Source organism: Notolepis coatsorum (assembly GCF_963971535.1).
Source record: "Notolepis coatsorum genome assembly, chromosome: 7".
NCBI lineage: Eukaryota > Metazoa > Chordata > Actinopteri > Aulopiformes > Paralepididae > Notolepis > Notolepis coatsorum.
This window is the reverse complement of record NC_140171.1, coordinates 141,730,638-141,744,703: the sequence shown is the minus strand read 5'-3', so window position 1 is coordinate 141,744,703 and position 14,066 is coordinate 141,730,638. Positions and strand designations below refer to the sequence as shown.

Below are 14,066 nucleotides of genomic sequence, written 5' to 3'. Positions count from 1 at the left end.
GCGCAGGCGGTTGTTGATCTGGGTCCTACGCCTGTAGCTTTATGCCAAGCAAGCAGTGCAAAAATGCTTCCGCATTCGTCACCGCACGCTAGTGCGGTAAAGCGCCCTTCTTTTCAGGCCCCGCTTAGACAAATTCTACCGTGCGTGCACCGGCGGCGGCGTGCTCGCTCAGGTGCGTGCGTGCGCCGGCGTGCTCGCGCGAGGTGCCCGCGCATGCGCATGAGATCCCGCCTTGGTTGGAATTACGTAACCGTCCAAAAACGCCATGACTCTCATTCGGCGCTATAGCTCACCTCGCAGAGCAGCGGTCCTGCGATCCTGCGGTCCGTTGTTGGTGAGTTCGAATCCCATCAAATCTTTTTTTTTTAACGTGATTTTTTTTTTAACGTGTATTCTTTCGCCGGTTAAGGTTAGGCATGGTTAAGGTTAAGGTTAAGGTTAGGCATTGTTTCGGAGTTGGTTAAGGTTAGAACGGTTAAGTTTAGGCGCTGTTAAGGAGCTGGTTAAGGTTAGAGTTTGTGTTAGAGAATGGCAATATTCTTTCTATGGTTAAGGTTAAGGTTAGGCATTGTTTCGGAGTTGGTTAAGGTTAGAACGGTTAAGTTTAGGCGCTGTTAAGGAGCTGGTTAAGGTTAGAGTTTGTCAAAGAGAATGGCAATAGACAGCCTATTTCCGCGCGACCTGGGCGCTGGGCGGCGGAAAATGAAAGGCGCATTACTGCACGCCACTATGGTAAATTTTTGCACTGCTTGCTTGGCATAAAGCTACACGCGGGTCCTACACCGCCTCACGCTGTGCAGCCAGAGGTGGGAGCACGGTCTCGTCAACGACTGTGGCGAGATCCTCGACAGGCGGCCATGTTTCCCCCGCCAGTGGTGCCCTGGTTGGAGAGTCAACAGGGTACCGCGAGGCCGACAGCCTTGGCGGCCGAGGGATCGGCCATTTTGGGTGAATTCGAGTTTGGTAAAACAAGCCGTCGTCATTTTGCCGCGAGCAGCCCGCTCCCCGTTCAATCCTCTCTCTGTTACTCACGGAAGCGGGGCTCTGATCGTTCTCCTTTGGCTGCGGGCCGCGAACCTTCATTGAAGCGCATGCGGCCCCATTCTTCACTTCTCATGGGGACAGGGGCTGACACCCAGTTGATGGCTGAGCCTGGGTCTGTCCGTGAGAATGTTCTGTCACGTGGTTCCTACACCACAGGTTGTGGGTGGGAGGAACCTGGTGTTACAGCTGCCACTAGCTACAGTGGTCAGCTGGGGGACTCGTTGTCTCTTCTGTTGAATGCTCAGCAGGGGTTACCCCGGCTTCGCCTTCGCCAGGCAGGGTATCGCGCTGTTGCCTCCCACTCCCGTCACAGCGGCAGTGGTCTGCAAAGGAGAGGCGAGCGTGATTTGGGTGGTAGCAATATCACTGCAGGGCTTCGGCGTGTAGGAGCCCATGGGGTCCTCATGCCTTGCGTGTCTAGCTGCGGAACAACTCCTCAGCATGCGCTAGAGGGGTGTTCAGGGGGGGGGGTGTGTGTGTCAACAAGTTTGATGACAGCTTCTCCCGTATCAAACCGGCCCTTTCTGTCGGGGTCCCCCCTTGGGTGCGTCGCACAGCGGGAGGGACCGGGCCAACTATCTATTGTTCCTTACGGCCCAGCGTCAGTTGACGGCGGGTGCGCTGTGGGATTATGTTCACATATGGCGACAGGAATGCCGTCTGAATCGGTGGATGGAGGGAACATTGGAGGGGGGGCTTGTTTTGCAGTTCGCACAACCCCATCCTCCGTTCTCAGGTTTGGTGCCGACCCTATTGTTAGGGTCAGACGCAGTGACAGCCCTGGCCGACGAGATCCAATCTCTGTTGGCGAAGCAGGCCGTCGTTGTGGTCCCGAGAGAGGACGCAATGTCAGGCGTCTACCCCCTGTTATTTTCTGGTACCCAAGAAAACAGGGGGGGTCAGACCTATACTGGATCTGTCCGCGTTCAATCGGTTGATTGTAGCGAGACCATTCAAAATGTTGACCGTCAAACTCCTTCTGGTTCACCTCCATAGACCTGAAGGATGCGTATTTTCACATCCCCATTTACCCTCCTCACAGGAAATTCCTACGGTTCCTGTTTCAGGGCATAGCGTACGAGTACCAGAGGATGCCGTTCGGTTATTCTCTGGCTCCCCGCACATTCACCAAGTGCGTGTCGACTGCTCTGGAGCCCTTACGTCGTCGGGGGGTACGAGTTCTGTTCTATCTCGACGACATTCTACTCCTCAGTCGTTCGGAGGAGGTTGCCAGGTCTCATACTCGGCTGGTGGTGGAATTCCTCACCAGCCTGGGTTTTGCTGTGAATTGGAAGAAGAGTACCCCTCTTCCCAGTCAACAGGTGGAGTACTTGGGTTTGACATTGAGGTCGAGGCCCATGATTGCAACCCTCTCGGAGCGGCGTCGGGGGGTTCTCCGTCACACGCTCGGGGGTTTCCGTCTGGGAGGGACGGTTATGGCGCTGCAAGTGATGCGTCTGCTGGGCATTATGTCATCTGCTCACACGGTGGTTCCTCTTGGCCTCCTCTTCATGAGGAGGATACAGAGGTGGTTTCTCTCTTTGAGAATAGATCCGGTGAGGGACAAATGGAAACGGTTGACGGTTCCTTTGTCGATATGGGGAGATCTCGCCCACTGGAGGAGGCTGGGTATCCTCGCCATTGGGGTCCCCATAGGCAGCAGGGGCTCACACGTCACGGTCTTCACCGACGCCTCTCTCACGGGTTGGGGAGGGAAGTGTCGGACCCATGTGTCGGACCCACTCATGCTGGCCCGGCTACCCTGCATATCAATGTGTTGGAGTTGAAGGCGGTCCTCCTGGTCCTCAAACGGTTCGACCACCTGGTGGTAGGCGAACACGTTTTGGTCAGGACGGACAGTATGATGGCGGCGGCGTATATCAACAGGCAGGGTGGGACTCGTTCCATCCACCTGCTCCGGGCGGCGAACTGTTGCTATGGGCATCCCGCAGGCTGCGCAGTCTGAGGGCGCTCCACGTTCCTGGTACAGAGAATATGGCGGCGGATATGATGTCTCGGGGCGGTCCTGGTTACGACGAGTGGGAACTCCGCCCCGACATAGTCAGACAGATCTGGGATCGGTTCGGGGAGGCCTCGGTAGATCTGTTTGCGTGCCGACGCTCTCACAAGTGCCCCTTGTGGTTCTCGCTCAGTCGAGCAGATCATCCCCCCTTGGGGGTGGATGCCTTCTCGACCTTTCCATGGCCGCCCGGTCTTCTGTACGCCTTTCCTCCTGTACAGCTGTTGAGTCAGCTGTTGGAGCGGATACGGAGGGAGCGCAGGACGGTGATCCTGGTCACGCCGGACCGGGGCACGGCAGTGTGGTTCCCGGTCTTGATCCAGCTTCTGGTCGCTCCTCCTTGGGTCATTCCGTGGTCAGCGACGGCCCTCTCACAGCACGACGGGTCACTGTTCCAGTTTCCGGTGTTGGGCCAACGCCTGTTGGTGTGGCTGGTGGGAGGGTGAGTCTGGAGAGGATGGACCCCTTGGTGGTTGATACCATCCGGTGTGCGCATGCTCCCTCCACTGTCGCGGTTTACGCGGGCAGATGGCATGCGTTCCAAGAGTGGTGTAAGGGGGGGGGCTGGGACCCAGTCTCCTGCCCCCTGGATGCTGTCCTGAGTTATCTCCAGTCTCTTCTTGATAGACTGTCAGCTTCGACGGTGAGGGTATATGCGGCAGCTATATCCTCCTATCATGACGGTATTGAGGGGACTGTTTTGTTCAGCCACCCTCTTGTGAAGCGTTTCTTGCTTGGCGCTCGACGCGTTAAGCCGGTGCAACGCTCCTTGGCTCCGACTTGGGATCTTCAATTGGTCCTCGGTCGGTTGTCCTTGGCCCCGTTTGAGCCGCTCGAGCAGGCGCCGTTGGGACAGCTGTCTTTCAAGACCGCGTTCCTACTGGCTGTCACTTCCGCTAAACGCGTAGGTGAGCTCTGTGCTCTCTCGGTACGTCCAGAGTGCCTGTCTTTTCGGGCCGATTGCGGTGCCACTCTGCGACCTAATCCTGCTTTCGTGCCTAAAAATATCCGGAGTTCCTTCCGCTCCCGGGATATTGTGGTTCAGGCGTTTCGTCCTCCTCCTCACGCCAGTGAGTTGGATGCGGCCCTTCACCTGTCATGTCCAGTCCGTGCTTTTGGAATTTACCTCAGCCGTACTCAGGACCTCAGGGTTACCGATCAGCTTTTTGTCTGTTACGATGGGTCTCGTGCTGGTAAGGCACTGTCGAAACAGCGCCTGTCCCATTGGTTGTGCAAGGGCATTGCCCTCTGCTACACGTTGGCTGGGCAGGATCCCCCTGGGGGCGTCAGGGCGCACTCCACTCATGGGGTGGCTGCCTCTGCCGCTCTCCTGGGTGGGGCCTCGGTGGAGGACATCTGTGCTGCAGCTTCATGGTCCTCCCCGGGCCCCTTTGTAAGGTTTTACCTCATGGACATGACCGGGGGTTCTGTCTCCCAGGCGGTTCTGGGGTCTGTGGCCTTTCCTGCTTCCCGTCCTTTGGTAGGGTAGCAGGAGTGTGTGGGTATGGGCCACAGTGTGTTGAGTCACACGTGGTTCCGCCTGTGCGGTGTGTTCAAGGGGTTCTAGTTCCCTCTTGTTCGCATTCAGGTGGAGTTGACTGCGCCCCCCCTTCATTAGGAAGGATGGGGTGACAGGGCTCCCCGCACCCCTTGATGTGGGCTTACGGGTCCTCAGGGGGTACATCTGTTGGGTCTCGCGTCCGCTCTAACACATATCTCATAAGGCTAGAGCGGGACGCGATAGCCATATACGAGATATATATATTAGTATTGGCTGAGCGTCCCGCTCTACGCGGCCCTGAGTTCCCTTTTGAGGGATCTTTTGCTGGAACGAGATTTGGCGAGGAAGAGTGTTTGGTGACCATAGTCATGGTTATATAGGCTACGCCTCCATAGGGGCGGGGCCCGATCAGGTATGGGTGCATTAAGTTGTTCGTATTGAAGTACAGTAGGTACTAGGAGATAAGGGATATCTCATAAGGCTAGAGCGGGACGCTCAGCCAATACTAATATAACTAGGTTATATACATAACCTATCGTTAAAGAGCAGGGTGGTTCAGATAGCCCTCTGCCACGTCATCTAGTACCCTTCGTCTAACGGTCTTTGTTTTGGTCTCGGTTAAGATCAGGTTAGCATAAAAAATACAGTGATGGTCGGATATAGGTCATTCGATTACTGACACTTTATCAATGTTCAACCTTGTTGTTATCACTAAGTCTGGGGTTTTAATTTACATGTTGCATTAGCTCAAAGATGTCCAGAAGGGTTGATAAGCTCAATAGCCTTGGGGTCGTTCTTCTTATTAATATGAATATACTATATTAATTCACCCAGGTCAATGTCATTACATACAAATGTATTTTGCCTGACCGATAATATTTATATTTTGGAGGAAAGGCTTCCATCAGCGTTGTCACACCAGTAATGTTGTCTAGCCAGGTATCGACTAAGAACATGCATTGCAAGATCATTGATTAACACTTTCACTGCCGCACTACCAAAACGGTTAACCCTTTCACTGTGACAATACACAGATGGTTAACCCTTTCACTGCCACACAACAGCCGGTTAACCCTTTCACTCGTCGGTTGTGTGATAGTAAAGGGTTAACCTTCTGTCGTGTGGCAGTGAAAGGGTTAAGAAAGATTTCTTAGCCAACAATCTCGTTTTGAGTTTGTGGACTGAAAATCCATTGCATTTGCCATAGCAGTTCTGATATTGGGAGTTTTCCGAAGGTCATCCTGGTTTACAGGGTTTGCTGGGGTTTTCAGAATATTGCCATGCAATGCAAGGCCATGCACCCAAATTCACATTAGTATAACTCTGGACCCATTAGTCATACATACATACATACAGTCACACAAATAATTACTTTAGATGCACACAAAAACAAAGCAGTGACATCGATGATTCATTGATATCCAATCCAAGCAACTGATCGTACTCCTTCAAGTTTCCGATTATGCAGAGTGAATGTAGTGTTAGTAAAGTCTCACTCTGCTGCTCTGATAATAGCTTCTTCTTCTTCTTGTGAATTTCCGGCAGTCTAGACACCTTCCGGCGTGTTAAAGTTAGAGGTTCTATATAGGATTGCAAGTAACTGTCTAACTGTATTTAACTGTTTCCACTGACTGTACATAACTGTTTGCACTAGAGGGCGCTATAGGCGGAGCCACTAATGCTACCACCAGGTGGAGAGTATTTAAGGAGATGTCTCCTCCCCCTCTATCTCTTTCCCACCTGCCTCTCACGGACAGGAGAACTCGTGTACTGCTGCCTTACCATGCAAATAATAAACCATGCTGATTAATGGCTGAAGATAGAAACCATGCCTCTTGACCACATTATTGTCGCCCCATAGCCAGACTCTGTCAACACGGCGTATTGCTGCCTAACTGTTCAATCTTCTTCTTCTTCTTCCTTGGACTTAATGTCGAGTCGCAACCACAGAAAGGCGCATACCGCCACCTGTACAACCCAGCGACTGGGCCAGATAAAGCAAGATTCCGGCAAATAAAAAAAGAAAGAAAGAAAACATAAACCCATTATAAACAAACACTACCCAGCCCTAACCTCACCTCCCTATCCTACCTAATAAATTTAAACCTAAAACCTAACCACAACAAAGAAGTTAACTCCCCACTACCCCCCAACAATTCTGTGGCCTTACACCTTAGGATGTAGACCTGTGTCCACAAGAAATTCCATGACAGCTTTCACCACTGCCCTTTGCTGTTTCTGATAATAGCAACTAACGAGACCTGACCCATTTCTACACATGCGCCATCCAGTGGTTGGAGTATTTAGTTAACCTGGCAACCACTCACTGCAGAGATCATGATTCATTTTAAACATCTTTAACACTCACATTTCACCTCAAAATGCAGTAATTATAATTGTATTCAACATAAAATAACTTTGGGGGTCAGCCAATCAGTTTGGGACATTCTGTATTGGAGGCCGGCCCTCCAGGTCTGGCAATAATTTATAGACTAATTTAGGATGTACAATGGGCCTTATTCAACAATACTCTCTTATTATTGTTCTTATATTCTTGCTTGCCTGTCTGTTAACACAATGGCGCCTGGCCACGGAGATGTCCGTGTTTCGAATCCAACGGTTGAGGACCAACCACGGACATGTCCGTGGCAAGGTTGTTTTGGCTTTTATTGCATTTGAATAACCTACTTGATGTCACCGAGCAGCACTGCAGAAGTACCCTACTCTTTGAATTCGAAAAAGTGCATTACCGGCCAGATCCTCTTAGGGGCGCTATCTCGATAATGCAGTGTTCCCTGTGGCAGAAGTTGTCTTGTTTTTTCTGGATCTACAATGTAGTTTTCTGCTAACATGAAGCGATGCCTATAGCCTGTTACACGGAATACGTTTTGGGACGCGGATTTCAGTGTGCAGTAAAGGAATATATCATCAGCCAATGGACATATCGATCTACCAGATGGTGATCGATAACTGGGAAATCCTTTGGGGGAGCCAACCGGCCCACAGTAAGATCTTTTTCACGAAAATTACATGCTGATCAGACCTTGTTATGATAGCCATCCACCCGATCAGCGAATGTGGCTACTGAGGCTAACGCGGTTATTGGTAATCAATAATCAGAAACGAGGTCGCCCCCCCCCCCCTTTCATGCATTCATGGTGGACCATCATATCGATCATATGCAGTTTGATTTTTAACTCTAGCTTCTGTATAGCCGAAATGCCATTGGATTTAACGTTACTAGCTTAGCGGCCTGTATCTCGCCTTCCAGGAAATATCCCAGCCGAAATCCCTTATAACGCTTATATTCAAGATGCTATAAAATGAGAACGTATTGATGAAAAAATTATTTCTTTAAGCCATTTTGAAGGGATGGTTTATGGTCTCAATTGACAATGAGAATGGACAGATAGCAATACTATAAAGTATATATTTAGCTCTACAAACAGCCCCACGGACTATGCAAGTCTGTTTAGAAATGCTGGCCGTCTAGAGTGATTTTAGACGGATCCAAATGGCCCCGAAAGTGTTAAGAGAACAGCCACCGCCACATTCATCAAGCCATTCTTAACGTCCAAATCTGTGCTTACCCAGGTGTCTTACATGAAGAATCCCACTCATTCTTAAACTGAAATGCGCGTTTGCACTCAAATTCATTTGCATACAGACACGCCCGCCATCTCCTTATAAGGCGGATGAGGCGTGTATAAAACAGCCGTGGTTCGGCATCTGATCCCCCCTTCTGATCCATTCAACAGGAAGCGATTTGCGACTGATCTAAAAATTTGATCCTGTGGGTCGCTCATCGCATGTGTGTGTGTTAATCTGATGACAAATAAAGAGTTGTACTTATACGTACTGTATAGTGCGAAATAACCACTTGTCAAGAACCAACCGCGCAGTATACTGATATGTATATGCTACTGATCTGATCCTATGCTCTCTCCTTTCAGAGAGATGACAGGTGACAGATCCGGTATTTACGAACCTATAGGTTCGGAAATACTGGATCTGTCACCTGTCATCTCTCTCTGAAAGGTCCCTGTGGCTAAAACGCAGAGTGCGCTCAGAACTTTAGGTGTGGACTGGAGCAGAGAAGAGAAGAGTGGAGAGGAGAGAGGGGAGGAGAGGAGAGGTTGTAAATATGTGTTCTATGCGTATGGCCTGGGCAGCCAGCCTAACTGTTCTAACAGCAATATATAATCCATTTCAGAAGCAGAACGCACGCAATAAGTTATAATAATAATAATTATTATTGAAAAGTTCTGGGTTTATAAAGTCGTATTTGGGGGCAATTGACCAATGGTTTGCTTTCAACTCATGAACTCCTTCCTCTCTCACCTTTTTATATATATTTTTTTATTTTATCTACTAAAACTGTATTGTATTATATTGTTTGTTTTGTAAAGTGTCTTTGAGCGTTAGGAAAAGCGCTATATACATCTGATGTATTATTATTATTATTATTATTATTATGAATGGTAGGCTTTTTTAAATGTTCTAAATGAATGAGGCCCATTGTCTTTATATTCGGCTCTCTGTAGTAAAAAGAAAAACCATCAACATTTGTCAGGGACAATGCAAAATAAGACAATAGCAAATTACAATAACAAGATACCGACGATGCATTGCATAATAGGATTTCTACATGCCTAATATCTCCCTTTGCCAGGAGGGCTTCCCCTTTGAAATATTTGATTTCCTATGGTTTCCTATGGGGGGGGGGGGGGGGGGGGGTGTTAATAAGGTAAATGGTATTAACCCTTTCACCACCACACTACAAAAGGGTTAACCCTTTCACTGCGACATGACAGAAGGGTAACCCTTTCACTGCCACACGACCAAAGGGTTAACCCTTTCACTACCACACCAGAAGGTTAACCCTTTCACTACCACACTACAGAGACGGTTAACCTTCTGTAGTGTGGTAGTGAAAGGGTTAACCTTCTGTAGTGTGGTAGTGAAAGGGTTAACCTTCGGTAGTGTGGTAGTGAAAGGGTTAACCTTCGGTAGTGTGGCAGTGAAAGGGTTAATATGTCTATTTAAAAAAAATAATAATAATAAAAAGAGAGATAAACGTCCTTGTGCGTGTGTCTATATGGAGTACGGGTAGGCCCTTGTGCGTGTGTCTATATGGAGTACGGGTAGGCTCGTAGGTAGTCTTTGGTGGCGGTGTCGATCCCCGGCAGTGTGTGCGTGTCGTGCACTCCGTGTGTAAATATCACGGCCCTCCTGCACAGCTGCTGCAGGCGCTCGGGCCACTGCCTGCGGTACGGCCGCCTCAGTTTACAGGAGCGGCCCGTGTAGAAACCCAGCAGAGCGAACAGCGAAACAAAAGTCTTGTGGCTGCCGTTCAGGCTGAACAACAGCTGACCTGGGCTCAGCAGGACGCGCACGCTGGTCGGGCTGTCGTCGTCCCGGTAACTTAGGGTGAAGAAGACATCCGGTTGGCAACTGTCCCTGTCGACAGTTTGAAGACAGAATTAATTTGAAGCTGAGTATTATTACCCATACACAGGGGTGTAAAAAGTACCCAGAAATTATACTTAAGTGAAAGTATGGGTACCGTCTCAAAATATTTGGCCAAAAACACACTTGAGTAAGTTTAAAAAAAGTTTCTACTTTTAAATGTACTTAAGTACTAAAAAGTAAAAACTTTGTAGGTCTGCATTTTCAATGTAAAGAGTAAAAAGTATGTTTATTTTCTCTGAAATGTAATTGAGTAAAAGTATACAAACCTAATAATACTCGAGTAAAGTACAAATCCCCAAAAACAGTACTTAAGTATTGTAACAAAGTACAATTACTCAAGTACTTTACATCCCTGCCCATACAATTATGAACAGTTCCGTTCCAAAGTATTTAAAAGATTATTTTAAACTCGTCAGGGAGACTCATGGCTATGCCACCAGAGCAAGTGGAACGGATATTGTCCCCTGTAGGATTAAGAGTGAGGCTGGGGAAAATACCTTTCAGTATTCAGCAGCTATACAATGGAACCAGGTACCATCTCAGATCAAAGAAATTGTGACCATTAGGCATTTTAAAAGAGCAGTGAAGGGATGGTTGCCTAGCCGCCCGGCAATTTTAAACTGAAGCAGTTTATTTTGTATATGTGTTGTTTTATATTGTAGTGTAAGAGTTTTATGTATTTTTTTTTATCTTAAGTGTTTATTGGAATGAAATGTTGTTTTGCTGTGACAGACGAGGACCACAATGGAAATAAGCCTCTAACTTTATTGTGTGATAATTCCTCAAACAATGCAATGCGTGTGATGGTTGTGGCCCAATTGGGTTTTAAGTCCTGTGTGTATTTTTAACATCCGTTTAAATAAATTCATTCATTCAAATTCATTCATTCATTCAACACAGCATCACACGACACAGGTACTTTATCATAGGGCAGGGCGATAAAACGATAACTATAATTATCGCTATATATTTTAATAATCGATATCGATAATAAAAAAAGTATCAATACAAAAATAAAATTTTTATTTATTTTTGACCTGCAACAGGGCAGTTTTAAAACCAGAGACAGTGGACAGACTTGTCTTTCTTGCCTGCAACTTAAAGTAATGGCTTTGCTTGTCCAAATGACAATACTGACCAAATTGAGATTTCTTTTTCTCTTTCTCCATTTATTTTGTTTGCTTTCTAATTTAAAATACAGTTTGAAACCGTCTGTACACAGTAGGCTATGTGTGCTAGCAGAGATAGTCTCCAGTCACGAGTCACGGTGCACATGTGCAGTGGTTTGTCCACCAAAAAAGCGCCAAAAGATAGAAAAGAAACTAGCAGAGCCAGAACTATTCAACTCCCCTGGAGCCACATGCAGCAGAGAAGCCGGTTTACTTTCACTTTCAAACCAGCTGCAGCCTGAGAACTGGAGTGTGTGAGGGGCTGTAACACTAAAGATGGCGACAACGACAAAGAATTGCTGCAAAATAAACATACATCTGTTGTTTAATTTTTTTTTTTATAATAAATAAATAAATATTTACTTTTTTTTCTTTCTTTTTGTAATACTTATAACAATATAGATAATTATCGATATCGAGTGATATGATAACATTATCATATCGTTACCGTGATATCATTTTTGCCCATATCGCCCAGCCCTACTTTATCACATATAGTTTTTAAAACACAGTTAGCACATTTGGGGCATTATACTGATACATTTGACCTGTAGTACCTGATGATGTAGTATGTAGATGTAGTACCTGATGAGGAAGGTGCCCTGCGGGGTGGGTGAGAGTAGACGGTGGGCCTCCTCCATTGGCATCGCTCCCCAGTAGTAGCCGCTGTGCTGGAGCTGCATGTAAGTCATTGTGACCAAATTACACTCTTCCTGGCTTCTGAACGGTTGCAAACGCGCGTGCCAAGGGTCAACGTCCGCTACCTACAGCAGAATGAGTATTGGAAGTAACTGTCAACTTATCAACATCATCAGAATATTGCCAATACTGCTATTTCTACTATTACTAGTACTACTACTAATAATTATCAAATGTTAATGTTATGGCAATTGTGTACTTTTTGACAATGAGTTCTTTAATAATAAAAACCTCGGATGACGTTACACAGAGGTGAGCAGAACTCGAGTTAACCGCCGACACTATTTACTCAAATATTTCTCAACTGTAGTAGACCCGACACAAGGGGAGTTGAAGAAATAGTGTCTGTAGTTACGAGGTCTGCTCTCCTCTAGGTTTTTCGGGGCGAGCAATGCAACCGAGCTCTCAAGAAACAGAAACATGTTGGTAAGTGTTATGTCCGATTATCACATGTCCTCCTCACAACAGAACAATAGGATTAAGGTAGAAAATTATAGTATTGTTGATAGAATGGTCATCAACCCTATGGAGTTACAACCTAAGGTCCAGCAACTTCATAAAACTCGCCATCCCCAAAGCCCGCACGGTTTCCGGCCGCCACGCCTTTCGATTTGCTGCTGCACCTGACTGGAACACCTTACAAAACACCCTTAAACTCACTGCCCTCACATCGCTGACTGCTTTTAAACAGAATCTCATAACCGACTGTTGCACCTGCTAACTGCCTATCGCACGCATAGCCCTCACACTCTTCTCTCCTCCCCGTAAGCCCCCTCACCTACCTCCCTCCTTCTCCCACTTTCTTCTCTCTCTCTCTCTCCCTCTGGTTGCCCCTCTCCCTTTTCCCCCTCTCTCTTTCCTTCTCTCTCCCTTATTTATTGTAATTGTCCTTGTATACTATTGCTACTGTAATTTTGTATTTTATTGTATGCATGTACATAACCTTGTTTTTGTTGCAGCCTCCTTCCATCCAGTGTCTCAGTGCCGAGGTTCCGCTCTCCGTTCTCTGATGATCTACCCAGTTTGTCTCTCACCATTCTACAGCCTCCACTTTAACCCTTTCACTACCACACCACCGAAGGTTAACCGTCTGTAGTGTGGTATAGTGAAAGGGTTAACCGTCTGTAGTGTGGCAGTGAAAGTGTTGACCCTTTGTCGTGTGGCGGTGAAAGGGTTAACCTTCTGTACTGTGGCAGTGAAATGGTTAACCTTCTGTATTGTCGCAGTGAAAGGGTTAACCCTTTGGTAGTGTGGTAGTGAAAGGGTAAACCCACGTCACTTCTCCTCCCGGCAGCAGATGGTTATTCATTATTGGATCCCCTTTTGTAGATTCGTCTCCTCAATTCACAGCCTGAAATCGTCTTGATCCTCAAGATGGCACCTGTGATCCGATCCGCTAGTCATTCCGTAGGGTCCACAAAGCCCAGATACTCGGCTCGTCGATCCCTAGAGGCAAGGAGCTGAAACAGAGTGAAAAGTGGATTCTGAGTTGATACACTGAAACTGTCGTCATATTTTGCTCTAATGATCCTGTAGATGTATATGTACATACTTACCAACTGTTTCGCCTGTTTTATAGCAACACTACTATCACCGACATCTAAGAAGGGAGATCCCCCCTTGAACGGCCCTTCTAAGGTTTCTCCCCTCCACATTGCCTGTGGTGCTTTTTTCCTATTGCTAGGTCTTTAGTGAATTTTTCCTTACCTTCGTGTGGGGTATGTCTGGGAGTGTTGCATTTATTTATTTTACATTTTATTTGGGATTTCATAGTGTTTTTTTGTTTTGTTCTTGATTTATTGTGATGTTTCTTCTTGACTTGTTTAAAGAAGACGTGTCCGGCCCACGTGTATATTTTCCCTAACGGAGTTGCACTTCCGCGTTCGGTTTGCGCGATCTGATTGGCCACTGACGTTTTTTTCAGCGCCAATCGCGTTACTCCTAACAATCGCTCCAGCAGGCTGTTACCCTAACCCTAACCCTAACCTTAACCAACTAACCCTAACCTTAACCCTAACCTTAACCAACTAACCCTAACCTTAACCCTAACCTTAACCAACTAACCCTAACCCTAACCCTAACCTTAACCCTAACCTTAAGAGCGACTTCGAAAGAGTCGCCAAGCTTAACCAGTTTGTTAGGAGTAACGCAATTGGCGCTG

At 47.2% G+C, this 14,066-nt stretch overlaps 1 protein-coding gene across 1 annotated transcript; it reads right to left on the bottom strand.

Annotated features, from left to right (window-relative positions):
* Nucleotides 1–9,694: 9,694 nt before the first annotated feature.
* socs1b (suppressor of cytokine signaling 1b) lies at nt 9,695–12,983 on the bottom strand (the record flags this gene model as incomplete). Its single annotated transcript, XM_084318418.1, has 3 exons — nt 12,849–12,983; nt 11,792–11,970; nt 9,695–10,025 (listed from the first exon to the last, which is right to left on the bottom strand). The coding sequence occupies exons 1-3, from the start codon at nt 12,873–12,875 to the stop codon at nt 9,695–9,697; spliced, it is 537 nt and encodes a 178-aa protein (XP_084174544.1). The 5' UTR covers nt 12,876–12,983.
* Nucleotides 12,984–14,066: the final 1,083 nt, after the last annotated feature.